Source organism: Suncus etruscus, chromosome 19 (assembly GCF_024139225.1).
Source record: "Suncus etruscus isolate mSunEtr1 chromosome 19, mSunEtr1.pri.cur, whole genome shotgun sequence".
Classification (NCBI taxonomy): domain Eukaryota; kingdom Metazoa; phylum Chordata; class Mammalia; order Eulipotyphla; family Soricidae; genus Suncus; species Suncus etruscus.
In genome coordinates, this window is record NC_064866.1 from 9,502,415 (window position 1) to 9,522,060 (window position 19,646).

Below are 19,646 nucleotides of genomic sequence, written 5' to 3' on the forward strand. Positions count from 1 at the left end.
TATGTTTAAAAAAGAATGGCTCATAGATTCTATAATTCTTTGTTCTTTTGTTTTAGGTTTTATTATTTTTAAATAGGTTTTAATATTTAATATGTCGAATTTAACAAAATATAGCTAATATTTAATATATTAAATTTAACAATATTTAGTATTTTGTATGTTAAATTTAACAATAACATATTTAATCTTTAACACATATTTAATATTTGATCTATTACATCTAACAATAACATATTCAATATTTAATATATAAAGTTTAACAATGATATTTTCAATATTTAATGTGTTAAATCTAACAATATATTTAATTTTAATATACTGAACTTAACAATAACATATTAGATATGTAACAAATTAAATTTAACAGCAATATATTTAATATTTGATATAGGAAATCTAACAATATATATTTAATATATTAAATTGGATAATAAATCTAATATGAATATATCAAACTTAATGATAATATACTTAGTAGATAATATCTATCCATACTTCATTTTTATTGGAAGCCTACTTATTTATCTTGCACCAATGATGCCCAAGGATCCAAAGCAACAAGATTATTAGTGAAAGTGGCACACCTGGTTGACATATTAAATAGATGGATGCATTATGATTATGAATATAAATAATATAATATAATATAAAATATCACATAAATAAATATTGCTATATCAAATAAATCTGGAGTGGGCCCAGATGGATTTTTTTGCAGGGAGTCCCTATAACCCATCTGCGTTCCTCCTCCTCTTCTTCCTCCTCCTCCTCTTAATATACTAAATCTAGCAATATATTTAATCTTTAATATATTGAATTTAACAATAACATATTTAACAGGTAACACAGTAAACTAACGATATATTTAAGGTTTGATAGATTTAATACTTAATATATTGAATTTAAAAATGTCATATGTGGGCCCGGAGAGATAGCACAGCGGCGTTTGCTTTGCAAGCAGCCGATCCAGGACCAAAGGTGGTTGGTTCGAATCCCGGTGTCCCATATGGTCCCCCGTGCTGCCAGGAGCTATTTCTGAGCAGGCAGCCAGGAGTAACCCCTGAGCAACGCCGGGTGTGGCCCAAATACCAAAAAAAAAAAAAAAAAAAAAAAAAAGTCATATGTAATATGCTGATACTATATTTGATTAATTTTATAAGTTTATTTTAAATTAATAATTTTATAAATTGTATTTTATTAATATCAAATATTAATATTTGATATATTTAATACTTAATACATTGAATTTAAAAATGTCATATTTAATATGCTGATTTTAACAACACATTCAATATTTAACATATTAAATTTAACAATAAGAGTCCACATTGAATATATCAAATCTAACCATACACTTATGTTGAATTTAACAATAACATATTTAATATGCAACATATTAAATTTAACTATAAAATATATATATATTTAACAATAATTTTTTTTGATATCCTTTTTCTTCCATCATCCTTTCCCTGTCCCTCCCCCACCTTCCCCATTCCTCCCCACCTTCCCCCCTCTGGCTTTAAAAGCTCACACAACCTTTCCCCAAAAAAAAAAAAAAAAAAAACAACACCCAGCGGGCCTTCTGCGCACGCGTGGGGCGTGGGTACAACCCAACGGGCCTTCTGCGCACGCGCGGGGCGTAGGGGAAATACAACCCAGCGGGCCTTCTGCGCACGCGCGGGGCGAGGCGAGGCCGAGACACAGTAAAGAAAGCAGCGCCTGGCCCACCTCGCGCGATATGCGCATGCGCACGCGCATTTTCCGAGTTCCCGCCTCCGCGTCGAACGCGGGTGGCGACGCCGACGTGTGCGTGCGCGCTGCTACCAAGTGCGCGCCCCCGTGCTGACGCACGGACGTACCCTCGCTCGCCGCTAGCGCGTGAGCGCTCCGTCGCCGAACGCTCGTGCGCCTATCCTACGTGCGCGCTTCCGGAGGAACGCACAGTCGCCCGCTCAGCGGTAGCACGCACGCGCTCGCGTCCGCCCGCTCGCCGGTCGTCCGTGCGCGCTTGCGCACTCCGTCCGTACGCCCGCTCGCCTGTAGAACGTGCGCGCTCCGGTGCGCGCATGCGCACTCCATCAGTACGCCCGCTCGTTTCTAGAACGCGCGCGCTCCCGTGTGCGCATGCGCTCCCGACCGCCCTATGGCCGCGAGCACGCGCGCGCTCCAGTGATCCCGTCCAAACGCCGGTTCCCCGCTAGCACGCGCGCGCTCCCGTGTGCGCACGCGCAGTGGTCCCGTCCGAACGCCGGTTCCCGGTAGCACGCGCGCGCTCCCGTGTCGGAACGCCCTCTTGCACGTGCGCGCATGCGCACGCGCTCCCGTCTGATGGCCCTTTCGCCGCTGGCACGCATGCGCTCCCGTCCGAATACCCGCTCGTCGCTAGCACGCGCGCGGTGCTGTGTGCGCATGCGCCGTGCCCCCGCCCGAAGGCCCGCAGCTCGCTAGCACGCGCGCGCTGCTGTGTGCGCATGCGCCGTGCTTACGCCCGCAGGCTCGCTGCTCGCTAGCACGCGCGCGTTGCTGTGTGCGCATGCGCTGTGCTCCCGCCCGAAGGCTTGCAGCTCTCTAGCACGCTCGCGCTGCTGTGTGCGCAGGCGCCGTGCTCCCGCCCGAAGGCCCGCTGCCCGCGAGCACGTCCGCGCATGCGCGCGCCGCTCGTACGTGCGCGCTCCCGCAGGCGCGCGCGGTGACGCCGGACGCACGCCGGTCCGGAGGCTGTGCTCGTCGGCGGCGGCCCGCTCGTGCTGCGGCTGGCTGCGGGCGGCTGCGGGCGGCTGAGCGAGCGCGCCGGCGGCGACGAGCGGCTTCCCGCGAGGTCCGCCGGCGGCAACATGGCGGAACACAAAGGCGGCGGCGGCGACGGAGCCGCCGAGGTGGAGAGCGAAGGGGGCCAAGGCGCGGGGCCCGCGCAGGAGGCGGAGCCGCCGCTCGCCGCCGCGATCACCGTGGAGGAGGACGAGGAGGCGGAGGACGGCGGCGAGGACGACGGCGACGAGTTCGCCGGCGCGGCCGCCTCGGGAGCCTCCGCCGCGGCCTCGGCGTCGTCTGCGTCGGCGGCGTCGCCGTCTCCGGGTCCTGCTGCGCCGCCGGGCTCCGTCCCTGCAGCCGCTGCTGCCACGGCCACGGCCGCGGCCCCGGCCACGATCACCGGCGCCAGGAGCAGCAGCAGCAGCAGCAGCAGCGCCAGCGCCGGCCCCGCCGCCGCCCCGCCGCCCCCGCCGGCCCCCGCCGCCGCCCCCCGCGTCCGCCCCCGCCGCGGCCTCGCTGCTCGACACCTGCGCCGTGTGCCAGCAGAGCCTGCAGAGCCGGCGCGAGGCGGAGCCCAAGCTGCTGCCCTGCCTGCACTCCTTCTGCCGCCGCTGCCTGCCCGAGCCCGAGCGCCAGCTCAGCGTGCCCGTGCCCGGCGGCAGCAACGGCGACGTGCAGCAGGGTGAGTCGGTCGGTCGGCCGGCCGGCCGGCGAGGGAGCGAGGGACGGACGGACGGACGGACGGACGGACGGACACGCACACACGGCGAGACGGCAGGAGGAGGACGAGGACATCTCTGGCTTCTGGGGCTCGAACCCCGCACTCTGCGATGCGTGCAGCGTCGCCCCAGCGCCTTGCAAGGGAGAGAGAGAGACAGGGCAGAAGGAGAAGGAGAAGGAAAGGGAAGGGAAGGGGTTCCTTCCTCTCGCCTGTCTGCCCGCTCGGACCCCCGCACTGGTGCTTCTGCGATGCGTGCAGCGTCGCCCCAGCGCCTTGCAAGGGAGAGAGAGAGACAGGGGAGAAGGAGAAGGAGAAGGAAAGGGAAGGGAAGGGGTTCCTTCCTCTCGCCTTGTCTGCCTGCTCGGACCCGATCTCGGGGGGTTTCGGGGCTCGAACCCCGCACGGGATGCATGCTCTCCCTAGTGCTTCTGCGATGCAAACATGAAGCGGAGTGTCTCCCCGGCGCTTTGCAAGCGACGGGACGAGAAAAGGGGTTCGTTCGGTTGTCTCGCCTGTCTGCTCCGACCCGACGCCGCTGCACCGGGAAGGAGGTTTTTCAGGGGCTTCTAGGGCTCCAACCCGGGACTGGATGCTTGCTTGCCCTTGTGGTTCTGCAACGGTTGCATGAAGCGGGGTGTCTCTCCCAGCGCCGTGCAAGGGATACGAGGAGCCTGGGTGCCTGGCCTTTCTGCTTGCCGGCTCGGATCCGATCTCACTCTCTACAGGAGAGATTTTCAGGGGGTTCTGCCGCTCGAACCCGAGACTGGATGCTCGCACTAGTGGCTCTGCGAAGGATGCACGAAGCGGGGTGCCTCCCCAGCGCTTTGCAAGGGAGAGGGGAGAAGGGGAAGGGGTTCGCTTGCCTCGTCTGTCTTGCTCGGACCCGATCCCGCTGCAGGCAGGGGTGGTCTGGGAAGGGCTCGAACCCGGACTGCCTGCTTGCACCAGCCAGCGCCTCTGCAGTATGGGTGAAGCGCGGGGTCTCCGGGCGCTTCCCGGGGGGTGGAGGGAGAGCTGTGGGCTGGGGAGATGGGGAGGAGGCCCGGCTGGCTGCCTGCTTGCCTGCCCGAATCTCCGTGTGCTGTGCTGTTGCAGCCCAGAGGGGCGATCTGGGGAGCATTGAGGGGGGACGAGCCCCGAGACTGGCTAGCTGGCTGAAGGGGGAGGCCTTGGGGTGGGGGTTTCAGGCCCGCAGCACCCCAAGGTTTTGGAGAGTCGGGCTTAGGGGAGGGAAAGGGGCTTGGTAGAAAGACCTTTTCTGATGTCAAATGGGAAGGGGAGCTCTGGAAGTCAAAACAAGCGTGGAGTGGAGGTAGTTTAGGGGAGCATTCGACGGGGTGGCTGGCTAGTTGGGGAAGGGGTAAGCTCATTCAATGAATGACTTTGGGAGGTAACGGAGATCTGGAGTAACTTTGAGCACGGATGAGCCACCCCCTATTGTTTGTTTGGGACAGGGCGCTGGGGATGAATGAACTAGCCCAGGAGGAGAGCCCATTCACATTCTGATGGGAGGAAGGGGAACACGTAGGCGAAAGGCAGCCCTGGAGGTGGATGGATGGATGGATGCTTGCTTGGATGCTTTGGGCCCATCCAGGAAAGGTCAGAAACTTGCCCGGAATGGAAGTCCTCCAGCAGGTTTCCTGCAGAGGGGCTGGACACCCCAAGTTGGAAGTGTTCTGGGCACAGGTCCGTGGTGCTAGGCTGAGTGCTGAAGGTGGCGGTGGACATTATTATGTTGGGTTAAAGGGCCTGCGGTCCCTTTTTGGGAGACTTTTGAGTCCGGGAGTGCTTTGGGTTTTAGAATAGTTTTTTTTTTTTTTTTTTTTTGGTTTTTGGGTCCCACCCGGCGGTGCTCAGGGATTACTCCTGGCTCTACACTCAGAAGTCGCTCCTAGCAGGCTCGGGGGAACCATATGGGATGCCGGGATTCGAACCACTGTCCTTCTGCATGCGAGGCAAATGACCTAACTCCGTGCTATCTCTCTGGCTCCGAAGGACATTTTTTATGTAAAGGTCTAGCAGGTTCTGGGTTAGTCTATTGTCAAACACCTGAGTTTCGTGCATCGAAACAAATACCACGCTCATGGGACACACACAGTAGCCTCTTTCACGGTTCTGGGGCCCCAGTTACGAATTTATAATAAAACTTGAGACTATGTGGAATTCTATGTGAACTGGCTTGGGAGTCGTTCGGGAGGATGGATTTTGTGCAATGGAGTCCCTAAAGATTTCATCAGGAGGATTTATCCAGAGGATAAAAGCACCACATTGGTTATCCAGATGGATGACTTGGGACCCTTTGTAAGTGGAGGGAAGGCGAGGCTGGAGCTAGTAGAGACACTTAGAATCTTTATAACGGAGATGGGAAACATTTGGGTCATGGGTGAAGAACTGGGACCTGGTATCTAAGAAAGAGCATTGCATTTGGATGTCTGCTTTGCCTTTTTTTGGGGCGGGGAGAGGGAACACACAGTAGTGTTTCGGGGTTACTCCTGGCTCTGCACTTGAGAATTACTTCTGGTGATGCTGGAGCGGTGGTGGTGGTCTATGAGATGCTCGGGATTGAAACGCTGTGGGCTGCGTGCAAGGAAAACCCCACAGTATTATAGTTTCGGCCCCCTTTCTGTGTCTATTCTTGATCTTTTTATTTAGCCGTTTTTCTCATTGTGAAAGAAGGGTAGATTCCCCACAGGGGAACCATGAGAGTGTGTGAGAATTGGGGTGCGGTTCCTGGCGCTGTCAAATAATCTGTTACCCACAGAATAAGTTATTTGCCAGACAGAAGCGTGTGAAGTGATCGCTTCTTGGTGTAGTTCTTAATGAAACGATAAAGCAGTGTTTGGGCCAACCCATAGTACTGCAGGTGTGCTTGCCTTGCACACAGCCAACCTGGGTTCTGTCCCGGCCATTCCATCTGTTCCCCTAAGCTTCTGCCAGTAGTAATTGCTACGTGTAGAGCCAGAAAGTTCTGAGCATCGCTGAATGTGACCCTAAAACAAAGCAAATGACATCCAATCAGTTTAGTAAAAGTGTGTTATTAATGTTAGTAGGACCTAGCAAGAAAGTAGCCAAGAAGTAGTGATTGAGCTTGTGAGGGGAAATAGATTTGCCCATGCTAAAGTCTAGTTTTCTTGTTCTTTTTTGCCACATTCTGCAGTGCTCCAGGGTTACTGCTGGCTTTTTACAAAAACTCAGGAATCAATCCTCGTTGGTGCTGGGGGAAGGAAGGGACTGTACAGGATGTCTGGGATCTAACCCGGATCAGCAGCGTGCAAGGCGGAGAGAGAGCACCTTTACTCACTTTACTATTGCGTCAGCCCCTGAAATCTAGTTTTCTAGTTGGATGATTGGTCTTAGTCTTCAGGAGGTCTTGGCGAGATGTCGAGTAGGGAGGCTGTGATGGGTTTAATTTCGGATGCTTTGTACGTTAATGAGATGGACAGGTTGGGGATCTTTGGACTGGGGTTTTATTGATGAAGAAGATAACGATAATAGTGGTATAGGACTGAATGATAAGACTATAACTGCTTATGTCTCTTGAGCATAGGAACGCGCAAGGGATTTAATGCTGTGGGAAATCAGAACTAAGAGAGAGAGTAAACACAAGACAGAAACTACTTTGGATGTGATGGTTGGGCCTGAGGTTATGAAAATTGGCTCTCCAATATTTAGGAGAGATACTTAGGTTAATAATTTTACTTTTTGGGGCCAGACCGATAGCATAGCGGATAGGGCGTTTGCCTTGCACGTGGTCATCTGGGTTCGATCCCCAGTATCCCATATAATTCCGTGATCCTGCCAGGTGTAACTTATGAGTGCAGACCCAGGAGTAACAGGCCCCTAGAACCACCAGGTGTGAGCCACCAGGTGTTGCCCCAAAACCAAACCAAAACAAAAACCAAACAACAAAAAAAAAAGCCCAAGGTTCCGGGGACTATATGAGATGTCGGGGATTGAACCCAGGTCAGTGCGCCTACAAGCCAATGCTCTATCCTCTATAGTTTGGCTCCACCCTAATTTTATTTTTTTAATTTGAGCCATACCCTGGCAGTGTTCAGGGGTTACTCCTCACTCTGCACTCAGGAATCACCTCTGACAGTGCTTGGGGGAACTACATGGGATGCTGAAGAGCAAACCTGGGTTGGCTGCCTGCTAGGCAAGCGCCTTGTTGGCTGTACAATTGCTCCAGTCCAATGTTTTATATCTGACCAGTATTTAAAGCAAAGCCGTTTTATTTATTCATTTATTTCTGGTTTCTGGGCTACTCCCGGCAGTGCTTAGGACTTACTCTTTGCTCCGTGCTCAGGGATCATTCCTGGTAAAAGCATTCGAGGGGGTTCAGATGGGGTGTCAAGAGATTGAACCTGGCTGACCACATGTAAGCAAGCACCTTACCGCTAAACTTTCTCATCAGCTTCAAAGCCACTGTGGTTTTATCAGGGACTCTAGATCAGTTTTTTTTTTCTTTATTGAATTATACTGTCAGTTACAAAGCTAATGCTACTTTGTGTTACGAAGCTAAAATTTTTTTCATGATTGAGTTTCATTGAATTGTACAATGTTGATGCATTAATTTCTTCTACAGTGTTCATTTCCTTCACCAGTGTTCCCCCTCTCCCCTCTCCCCTTTCCTTTTAGGCACTGTGGTTTGCAATACTGTTACTGATACGGTATCATGCATATCACTTTACCTCTTTCTGGCACCCAGTTCTCCAGAGTGAACATTTCCCACCGAACCTTACAGGGGAACCTTACAGGGATGCGGTCCCTTCCCTGTCCTCTCCTTTCCCACTCTTGTCAAAAGCTTACTACTAAAGATTCCTTAGTGTAGTGATTTCTAAAGTGTTGGGCATTTGTTATTCCCTGATGTTCCCTTATATCCTACAAATGAGAGAGCATTGTCCTGGTCTCTGAAAACTCAGCATGAGACTTAGATCCATCCACTGATCAGTGGATTTTGTGACTTCATGGCCATTTATAATGGCCATGTGGTATTTGCATTGAGTATATGTACCAGGTTTTTTTTTTTGTTGTTGTTGTTGTTGTTGTTTGTTTGTTTGGTTTTGGGCCATACCTGGTGACTCGCAGAGATTACTCCTGGCTTGGGGGGGGGGGACCATGTGAGATGTCCGATTGAACCTCATCGGTTCAGTCCATCCTAGGTTAGTGCATGCAAGGCAAACGCCCTGCCACTTGCACCACTGCTCCGGCCCATACCATAGTTTCTTTAGTCATTTATTCTTGGGCAGTTGCTGTTTCCAGATTTTGGCTATTGTGCACAGTGATGTATGGGGGTGTAGATGTCTTTTCTCTATTGTGTTTTTGGGTCCTTTAGACAGTATTGACTTTTGTGTGTATTCTTTACTTTGCTCTTTAATTTACATGTATATGTATTTGGGGGTCCACACACAGATACTCGGGCTTACCCTTGTCTATATGCTCAGTGATAAATTTATCATATATATATATGTGGTATATTATATACATATAATATATCCTGGTAGAGCTCAGGGAAGCATATGGGGTGCTGGAATTGTTTTTTTTTTTTTATTATTATTTTTTTATTTTTTATTTATTTATTTATTTTTTTTTGGTTTTTGGGCCACACCTGGCAGTGCTCAGGGATTACTCCTGGCTGTCTGCTCAGAAATAGCTCCTGGCAGGCACGGGGGACCCTATGGGACACCGGGATTCGAACCAACCACCTTTGGTCCTGGATCGGCTGCTTGCAAGGCAAACGCCGCTGTGCTATCTCTCCGGGCCCGGGGTGCTGGAATTGAACGCTGGTCATCTGTGTACAAGGCACGTGTCCGGTATCTGCTGTACTATCACTTTGGCCTTGCTTTGTTCTTCAAACAGTAGAGCACAGGGGCTGGGGTTTGAGCTCAGTTTGCTTTGTAAGTATTTGACTTGAGTAGGGTCACTCTCTGGCATTGAACACAAGAGAGCAAGTATATTAGGACTGGAGAGAGTGCAGTGGGTAAGCCTTGCTGTACAGGGCCGATCTGGGTGCGATCCCTGGCATTGCCAGCAGTGATTCTTAAACTGAGTCAGGAGTAAGGCTGAGCACTGACGAGTATGGCCCAAACTTCATTTTATACTATCTTCTGGGTGCCCTCTCCTCCCTCCCCCAAATGTAGGAAGCGTGTCATTCTGGACAGAACTTTGATTTGTAGTCAAGGAACATATTTCTACTACATAATTTTTTTTTCTAAAGTAGGTTCATGAATTGTTCCTCCACTTCATATATAGCTAGTGATCTTATTTCTCTTTCCTTTTTTATTTATTTTTTTTGTTTTTTTTGGGCCACACCCGTTAGATGCTCAGGGGTTACTCCTGGCTAAGCGCTCAGAAATTGCCCCTGGCTTGGGGGGGGGACCATGTGGGATGCTGGGGGATCAAACCAAGGTCCTTCCTTGGCTAGCGCTTGCAAGGCCAGACACCTTACCTCTAGTGCCACCTCTCCAGCCCGATCTTATTTCTCATTAACTCACACGAATGTGATTGTAAAAATAAGCTGAAAGGGGGCTGGAGAGATAGCACAGTGGCATTTGCCTTGCAAGCAGCCCATCCAGGACCTAAGGCGGTTGTCCCCGCATCCCATATGGTCGCCAGTGCCTGCCAGGAGCTATTTCTGAGCAGATAGCTAAGAGCAACCCTGAGCACCTCCGGGTGGGGCCCAAAAACCAACAAACGAACAAACAAAAAAGCTGAAATGCAGGTATTGAAAACCTGTGAGGCCCATCTGTGGCTTGGTGGGAGGGTGTCAGGTGGTGTTAAATTTACCACCCTTAGTGGTTCTGAAACAGTAACAAACCCTGCCTTTTCATCTGTTTGTTTTTCTTTTGTTTCTCTTATACCAAACTTGGTCCAGTCACCCTTTTAGTTTTCTAGGTCAAAGATACCCAAACTTACTTGAATACTCCCCAAATCACCCAGTGCCCCTTTGGAAGTCTGCTTCCAGCAAACAAGGGAAAATCACTTCCTCCTCGGTCCTTCTTGTGTGCCCAAGGAGATGATCTCCACCCCTAGGGTTCCCGTCTCCTCCACCCCCCAGGCAGCATCACCTGATTGGGAAACTGCTCTGGATCCTACTCCCAAGAGTTTTCTAGACCTTCATCATCCTCATCACCTGAGCTCTTCCTAGGAATGCAGATTTCTGACTGGCTTTTTTTAACAGGTTTTCCAGATAACCTTTCTGTTTTTTTTTTTTTTTTGATTTTTGGACCACACCAGGCAGCACTCAGGGGTTACCCCTGGCTCTACGCTCAGAAATCACTCCTGTCAGGCTTGGGGGGACAGACCATATGGGATGCCGGGATTCGAAGCACCGACCTTCTCCATGCAAGGCAAACACCCTATCTCCATGCTATCTCTGTGGCCCATTTTCAAATAATCTCGACGTGCATTTAAATTTGAGACCTACCTGTTCTTGAATAATTTTTTCAAATGTTGCTTCCATAATCACATGCCCTCTGGCATCAAGAAAAACAGGGTTTGGAGCTATGTTGCGAATGTTGCAACTGTAGGGCTCTAGGGCATTTGCCTTGCTCTAGGCTGACCCAGGACGGACTTCTCGATCCCAGGGGTCCCATATTGGTCTCCCAAGCCAGAAGCGATTTCTGAGCTCAGAGCCAGGAGTAACCCCTGAACGTCACCGTGTGTAGTCACCCCCTTAAAAAAATCATGGAGAGAGGAGTGGAAAACTGCTCCATATACCGGCGGGGGTGGGGGCAGTGGTGGCGGGAAATGGGCACCTGGTGAAGGGTGTTGTATATTGCATGACTGAAACTCAATCATGAATAACTGTATCTATGAAAATAAAAAGGGAAAAAGCCAACTGTATCATGAAGAACATTGTACCCATGTTGTTGCCTTAGAGGAGGCCGACTTGGTTTCAATCCCAGAGACCCATATAGTTTCTTATACTGCCAAGAGTAATTCTTGATGCAGAGCCAGAGAATACTAATACTGTCCGAGTACAGCTGAGTGTGGCCCCTAAACGGGAAAAAAAATTTTTTGGAGCAATTTTAAGCTCATAACGAGATTAGAGGGAAGATATGAAGAGATCCTATACATTCTCTCCACTTCTGTGGTATCCCTTATATGTAATTTCTATGACCAGTAAACCTCCCCAGAGTATAAAAAATGCTTGCCTTTTTTAAACACAATTATGGACCTACATTTAAAAATTATAGTCACCCAAAGTTCATAGTTTACATTGGGGTTTACTCTTTTTGTTTTTGGGCCATACCCCACAGTGCTGAAGGGTTAATTCTGGCCAATAGCTCAGAAGTCCCTCCTGGCAGGCTCTGGGGACCATATGGGATGCTGATAATCGAACCTGGGTTCGTCCTGGCGTGGCCACGTGCAAGACAAACAGTGAGGGATCATATGCTGTGTGGCCTACCTATAGTACTATCGCCAGCTCCAAGTTTGAAGTGGTTTTTTTTTTTGGGTTGTTGTTATTTGTTTTTGGGCCACATCAGGGGCACTCCTGTCTGGCTCCTGTCTGGGGACCATATGGGATGCTAGGAATTGAACCCAGGTTGGCTGTGCGCAAGGCAAAGACCCTACTCACTGTGCTATACATGGCTCTGTCCCCCCTCCCATGTTTGAGTTCTGAGTGTTACTACAGTCATCTTGTCAATCCTTAAAGCCTTTTGGGGAGTGCTGGCTAGGAATGCAGTTTTCTTGGAGGGTGAGTGAGGGCAGTGCTCCTAAGAAGTGCTGAGAGGATGTAGCTCTGCAGGAATGAAGGGCCAGTGGGTTAATTAAGCTCCTGCAGTCGGTGTGGTGTTTGTTGCTGGGGCCCAGCTTCCTGCCATGCTCCCTTCGCTGGATGGAAGAAACTCAGCATGCAAGGCATACTTTTAGCTATTTTGTTGGATCCTAAAACATGATTGATTGATTGATTGCTTTTTTTGGCACTCTGGCTAGTGCTCTGGGGGTAACTCCTGGCTCTGCACTCAGGAATTGGCCATGGTGATGCTAAGGGACCATATGGGATGCTTAGGATTGAACCTGGGTCAGCATCAGGCAAGGCAAATGCCTGTTTGCTGTGCTCTCTCTCTTCAGTCCCCAAATGTGTGTGCGTGTACCCCTCCCCCACTTCCTAGGGAAGTATATTCCATGAGGCTGACTACTTGAATTCATTTTGAATTTACCATCAACCACTTGAATGACTCCAAGAATATGTGATTACTTTTTGGGCTGGGCGGGGCAGTGTTCAGTGGTTACTCCTGGCTTTATGCTTAAGAATTACTTGTGGGGGCCCGAGCGATAGCACAGCAGTAGGCCATTTGCCTTGCACACGGCTGACCTAGGACAGACCGAGGTTCAATCCCCTGGCATCCCATATGACACCCCTCAAGCCAGGAGAGATTTTTTTTTCTTTTCTTTTTCTTTTTTTTTTTTTTCAGGAGCGATTTCTGAGCGCAGAGCCAGGAGTAACCTTTGAGCATCACCGGGTGTGCGCCCCCCCCCCCAATGAATCACTTGTGGTGATACTAAGGGGACCATATGGGATGCTGGGCATTGACCCCAGGTTGACTGTGCAAGGTAAACACCCTACCTGCTGTACTATTGCTTCATCCCCCTGGATAAATTATTTAATGTTCAAAACTGAAGACGATGATAAGTATTTCATAAGCTATTCTGAGGATTCAATGAGTTAATTGCAGAGTGCTTCATAGTCTAGCATATGGTAAATTGTTAGTGCTATTATTCCTGTTGTCTTTCATTTGTCCCATTAGTGTCTTTATAATTTTCTCCTGTTAAATAGGAAAAACAGACGAATTTGGTCTAGGTCTTATGACATCGGTAATGTATGTTTCTCAAAGTAATTTGCATGCCAGACTTCAGCTAACTAAGCAATTTTTTTGGGGGGGAGGGTGTGGGGCATACCTGGCAGTGCTTAGGATCTACTTCTGGCTCTGTATTCTGGGACCACTCCTCACTCTCGGGATCTATAGTGCCAGTGGTTGAAGGGGGATCAGGCATATGTTCTCCTGTGTAGTCTGCTTGGCCTAAGTTACCTGAAATCGACGTCAAACTTCAAAGCTAATGAGTGTAAAGTGGTTATCTCTCCCTCCGCCAGTCTCTTTGGCCTGGGCCCCCACGTTTTGTGTCACACTGGTAAACGAATGTAATGCAAATTTGTAAAACTAAATCCCAGATCTTTGCAAGGTCTAAAACTTTCAGTTAGGATAATCTAGCTGATTCTGTTACTATTTTTTTTCACTTGTTGATTGTAACACCGCTTCTCAAAGGTGGATCCGTGGAATCTGGGGGGGTGTATCCGGTGTATTGGGGATGATTGTGACACCCTTTCAGGCACTGGCAACTAACTCTCTTTGGTCTTGACAAATTTAAAGTTGTTACACAGTAACTAATTCATTATTTGCTTTATTCACTGTCCTGACATTTACATTAATGATGCAGAAGCAATGATGAGTAAAACTTCTGGCACCTTGGTAGGAATGAAAAGTGCTTCCAAACTGTACTAAAAGTTACTGTATCTTTTAGCTGCATACAATTAGATTAAATCCAAAATGAGAGTAAGTGATAGCTCATATGGTAGAGCCACCTGCCTTGCATGTTTGAAGTCCTGAATTAGGTCCTTGAACTGCTGGGTCTGATTCTGGTGGCCTCTGAGCACTGATTGTCAGATTTGCACCACTATTAAAACAAAACGGAAAATCTTGCTACTTTCACTTACTGTCCTTGATGAGGCAGTATAAACTTGTTTTGCTAAATCTTGATCCTTATTGCAGGTCCTTAATCTGCATAATGAAATGAAAGTATGCATAAATTGCCTTTTTTTAAAATGCAAACCGAAGGGCAAGGGAAAAAGTCCTTGTTTGAATTTCACAACAAATCAACCGCTTTTAAAAATTATTTTTTTCAGGCCCGGAGAGATAGCACAGCGGCGTTTGCCTTGCAAGCAGCGATCCAGGACCAAAGGTGGTTGGTTCAAATCCCGGTGTCCCATATGGTCCCCCGTGCCTGCCAGGAGTTATTTCTGAGCAGACAGCCAGGAGTAACCCCTGAGCACTGCCGGGTGTGGCCCAAAAACAAAAACAAAAACAAAAACAAAAAAAAAATTATTTTTTTCCCTAAGCATCACCTTTTTGTACTTGTCACTCCTGGCTCTGTGCATAGGGATTACTCCTTACAGATTCGGGGGCCATATGGAATATTGGGGATTGAAATTGGGTCGGCAGTGGTTAAGACAAGCATCTCCCTGTTTTACTATTCTTCCAACCCAGCTGCTATTTTTTATTTGGAAAATAATTTTTGTTTGAAAGATGATTGACAAGCTGCTTTTCAGGCATAGGTAGTTGGCAGCCATTTTCTCAGAACTGAATGCATTGAGCCTGTCATAAGGAAAACTGTCGTTCTGCATATGAGAAAAATTGAGCTTTTAAATGCATATTGGAATTCTATAAAGTTTGTATTTGCTGCCATGAGTTTTACAATTACTAAAATACTCAAGTATTTTAAGGTTCTTTGAAGAAATTGATTGCTATTAACACATTTTTAATATTGTGTAACGAAGTAGCAACATGTGGGAAATTTGGGATACGATATTTTTCAAATGACCAATGCTTGATGTTACAAAATTATGTGTAGGAAAAAGATTCACATTGCAAACAGACTTATAGATTAATATAGGGAGTAATAAAAGTTATTAATATGATTTGAAATTCTGCATTATAAAAGACATTATACTTATTCTTTTTTTTTGGGGGGGGGTCACACCCAGCAGTTCTCAGGGGCTACTCCTGGCTCTACGCTCAGAAATCACCCCTGGCAGGCTCGGGGGACTATATGGGATGCCAGGATTCCAACCACCATCCTTCTGCATGCAAGGCAAAAACGTCTTACCTCCATGCTATCTCTCCGGCCCCAAGACATATACTTCTTAAATTTTGATATTACATCAAGAATAGCCACATATTGGGGCCGGAGTGGTAGGGAGGCTGACCTAGGAAGGACCACATTTCAACCCCCCCTTATATGATAACACCCCCCCCCCCCCAGCCAGGAGCGATTTCTAGCACACAGCCAGGAGTAACCCCTGTGGTCACCAAGTATGGCCCCAAACAAAACAAAAAGAAGGGCCACATACTTGTAAAGACTATTAAAATATTACTAAGTTTTTTTTAAGTTTTCCTAAGTTTTTGTTTTGTTTTCGGGGAGGGGGGGTCACACCTGGTGGCGCTTGGGTTAATTCCAGACTGCGCTCAGAAATCACTGGGATTTGAACCACCATCCTTCCTGGACCCCGCTGTGTGCAAGGCAAATGGCCCTTACCATTATGTTATCTCCAGTTCGTATTCCTAAATTCTTTTTTTTTTTTTTGGGTTTTTGGGTCACACCCGGCAGCACCCAGAGGTTACTCTTGGCTCTACGCTCAGAAATTGATCCTGGCAGACTTGGGGGACCATATGGGATGCTGGGATTCAAACCACCGTCCTTCTGCATGCAAGGCAAATGCCCTACCTCTATGCTATTTCTCCATCCTTCCTAAATTCTTACGTTAATCACAGAAATGTGTATTTAGCTATTTTCTATTCAATCAGATAGTAATCAGAATTTAAAAAGATTTTTGAAAGTGATTTTATTCGTTTTTTTTGGGGGGGGGCTTTCTTGGTGCTAGGGGTTGCTACTCCTGGTGGGCTCTAGGCACCATAGAGGATGCTGAGGATTGAACCTGATTTGGCAAGGCAAACACCCTACCTGCTGAAGTCTCTCTCCAGCACTAGAATTATGTCTTATTTGTTTGTTTTTGGGCCATAACCCGGCGGTCCTCAGGAGTTGCTCTTGGCTTTGCTTTCAGGAATTATTCCTGGCAGTGGTGGAGATTGAACAGGGTTGACTGTGTGCAGTGCAAACACCCTACATGTTGTACTATTGCTCCGGTCCCCAGAATTATAAAAAGTTTTTTTTGTTGTTGTTTTTGGGTCACACCGGCAGTGCTCAGGGGTTACTCCTGGCTCTACACTCAGATATTGCTCCTGGCAGGCTCCGGGGACCATATGGGATGCCGGGATTTGAACCACCGTCCTTCTGCATGAAAGGCAAACGCCTTACCTCCAATCTGTCTCACCAGCCCCATAAAAAGGTTTTTTAATGGATTATTGAGCTAGCATAAGTAGTAGAGTACTGCTTGAGTCAGGTCCTCTCACCTTGTCTTCCCCAGCCTGAGCTGTACCTGAACTTATGCCCTGAGGAGTGGCTTCTCCTTTTTCTTCTCTACTTCCTCTCACCTTTCCCCCCTACTCTTTATTTTTCTTCCACTTCTTTCTTTCTCTTTTTCTTGTTTTTCCTACTTATTTATTGATTGGTTGTTTCTTTTATTGGGCCACACCCCGCGCCAATTGGGTTATTTATTGCTGCTTCTGTGCTCAGAAATCACTCCTTGTAAGCTTACGGGGACCATATGGGATGGTTGGGATTGGACCTGGGTCTGCTGTTGCAAGGGAAATGCCCTCGTTTTAAAAATAAAAAGTCAAATCTGGTGAAGGGGGACCCTTATTCACTGCTGGTGGGAATTTTGACTGATCCCACTATTTTGGAAAACAATATGGTCATTCCTAAAAACAAAAACAAAAACAAAGGGCCCGGAGAGATAGCACAGCAGCGTTTGCCTTGCAAGCAGCCGATCCAGGACCAAAGGTGGTTGGTTCGAATCCTGGTGTCCCATAGGGTCCCCCGTGCCTGCCAGGAGCTATTTCTGAGCAGACATCCAGGAGTAATCCCTGAGCACCGCCGGGTGTGGCCCAAAAACCAAACCAAAAAAAAACAAAACAAAAAAACAAAACAAAACCAAAACCGAACCATAGGAATTCAGCTTCCATTGATACGAAGCAGCATTTCTACTCCTGGGAATATACTTAACTCAAGAGCCTAAGAGCACAATGCAGAAAAGACATCTGTACCCCTGTGTTCATTGCACTGTTCACAAAAGCCAAAATCTGGAAACAAATGAGATATGCAAGAACAGAAGACTGACTAGGTTAAGAAACTGTACATATACATCGTGGATATATCCACATGGCACATGTATGTTGTACACACGTGGTACATAGACACAATGAAATGGTACCTATATGTGGTATACATGTATGATTTCTTTACACCCAGCAGAAAGAAAAGATGAAATCCTGTAGTTTGCTGATCAGTGGATAGCTTTGGATATGACCAAATATAGTGAATAGTGAAGTTACAGGGAGAGGAACAGTCTTTCTCGTGGGATATAAAGAAAGTAGCAGACCATCAAATGCCCAAGGACAATAGAAACAATAAACAAAGAGAACTGGTTTCCAGAGGAAGCTTGTCACTGGGGGAAGAGGAGAAATAGGTAAGGGAAAGGGACAATATTACTTGGTGAAAGGGCAGAGGGGAAACTCCGTACGTGGTTATGGAAAGTGATGGCTGGTGAAGGGATTGGTGTTCAAACATTGTGGAAATGACACTCAGTAGTGAATAACTTTGTAACTTTGAAATTCACAGTGATTCAGTTAAAAAAAAATAAGTGCAGGAGCCGGAGAGATAATACAGCTGGGACAGGGTTAGCTTTGCATAAGGCAGGTGTAGATTCAGTTCATGGCCTAGTTTAAGGTCTGTTGTCATTTTCTTCTCCCCTACTCGTTAGCTTTGCCAGAAATAAGCCTTGAGCATCACTGGCGTGGCCCCAATAAAAAATCCTGTCAGTATCACTCTCCCTCCCACCTCCCTGACACACCAGAATTAACTGACTGCACTCAAGAGTTGCTCCTGAAGGCTCTTGGAAGACCATACGGGATACCAGGATCAAACCCGGTAGCCACGAGCAAGGCATGTGCCCTACCCTCTGTACTCTTTCCAGCCCCTCAGCACCGCTCTTTTGAAAACAAAAACAAAAACAAAACCCCACAAAGCTTTCGATGGAAGATAGTTATTTCTGATTAAAAAAAAAAAGAAAAGAAAAACCTTTTTGGGGCAGGAGAGAGAGCATGGAGAAGTGTAAGGCATTTGTCTTGCATGCAGAAGGACAGTGCTTTAAAGGAATCCTGGCATTCCATATGGTGCCCCAAGCCTGCAAGGAGCGATTTCTGAGCAGAGAGCCAGGAGAAATCCCTGAGTGCTGCCTGGTGTGACCCCAAACAAATAAACAAACAACCCCCCCCCAAACCCCTTAAGCCTTTCTTTATATTTGTTTTGGGTCCTATCTACTCCCAGCTCCAGGCTTGCTGGTTTCTTTTGGCAGTGCACAGGCAGTCCAACCTGGACCTTCTTTATGTAAATTGTATGTTCAGCTTGTTGAACAGTCTCTGTCTCCTCTGATCAAATATGATTGGACATGTAAAGCTGAATTTTATTTTAAATTTTTTGATTTTGGTGCCACACCCAACAATATTCAGGTGTTACTTCTGGCTCTTGGCTCAGGAATCCCTCCTGGTTGCTCTGGGGACTACAGGATGCTGGGGACTGAACCCAGGATGGCTGTGTGCCTTTGTGCCAGGCATAAGCCCTTTTGCTGTACTATTGCTCTGGCCTTATGAGTTCAAATTTTAAACTTTCAAAATTTTCTCCTTGCTCTTTGGTAACCAGGTGTTGCACATCTGACGTGTTGCTTGTGGGTGTTGGAGTACACTTGGCTCACAATGCTTCTGGTAATATGATTTTATCTTATTTTAAACGTACTCTTATTTCCAGTTTACATATTTACAGTTGCAGGGATAAAACCCAGGGCCTCATCCCTGCCAGGGGAGTGTTCTACCATTTGATGACTACCCAGACTACAGTGAATTAACTTTATTATTATTTTTTTTGGCTATACTGGGCAACATTCAAGGATTACTTCTGAGTCTGAACTGGGGATCGTTCCTGATAGGACTTGGGAGACCATCTCTTATGCCAGAATCAAATCTAGGTTGGCTGTGTAAGGCAAGTGCCTTCTCCCTAGTATTAAATTCTGGTCCTGAATCTACTTTTTTTGGGCGGGTGGGTGGGTTAGTTGCCCTTCACATTTTGATTTTTGTAAAGATTATTCCAGGCCCCTGACCAAAGGAAACAAAGGCTCTACAAAGTTAAGAATCTTGTTGACTAGGGACTGAAGAGATAATTCGGTGAGTGGGTAGGGCGCATACAGTGGACCCAGGTTTGAAATCTAGTATCCCAT

At 47.5% G+C, this 19,646-nt stretch overlaps 1 protein-coding gene across 1 annotated transcript in view; it reads left to right on the plus strand.

Annotated features, from left to right (window-relative positions):
- Positions 1-2,837: 2,837 nt before the first annotated feature.
- Positions 2,838-19,646, plus strand: part of TRIM33 (tripartite motif containing 33) — a 116,470-nt gene continuing 99,661 nt past the window's right edge. The window contains 2 exon segments of the mRNA XM_049766027.1: positions 2,838-3,146; positions 3,148-3,436. Coding sequence (XP_049621984.1) covers positions 2,838-3,146; positions 3,148-3,436 — 598 coding nt within the window.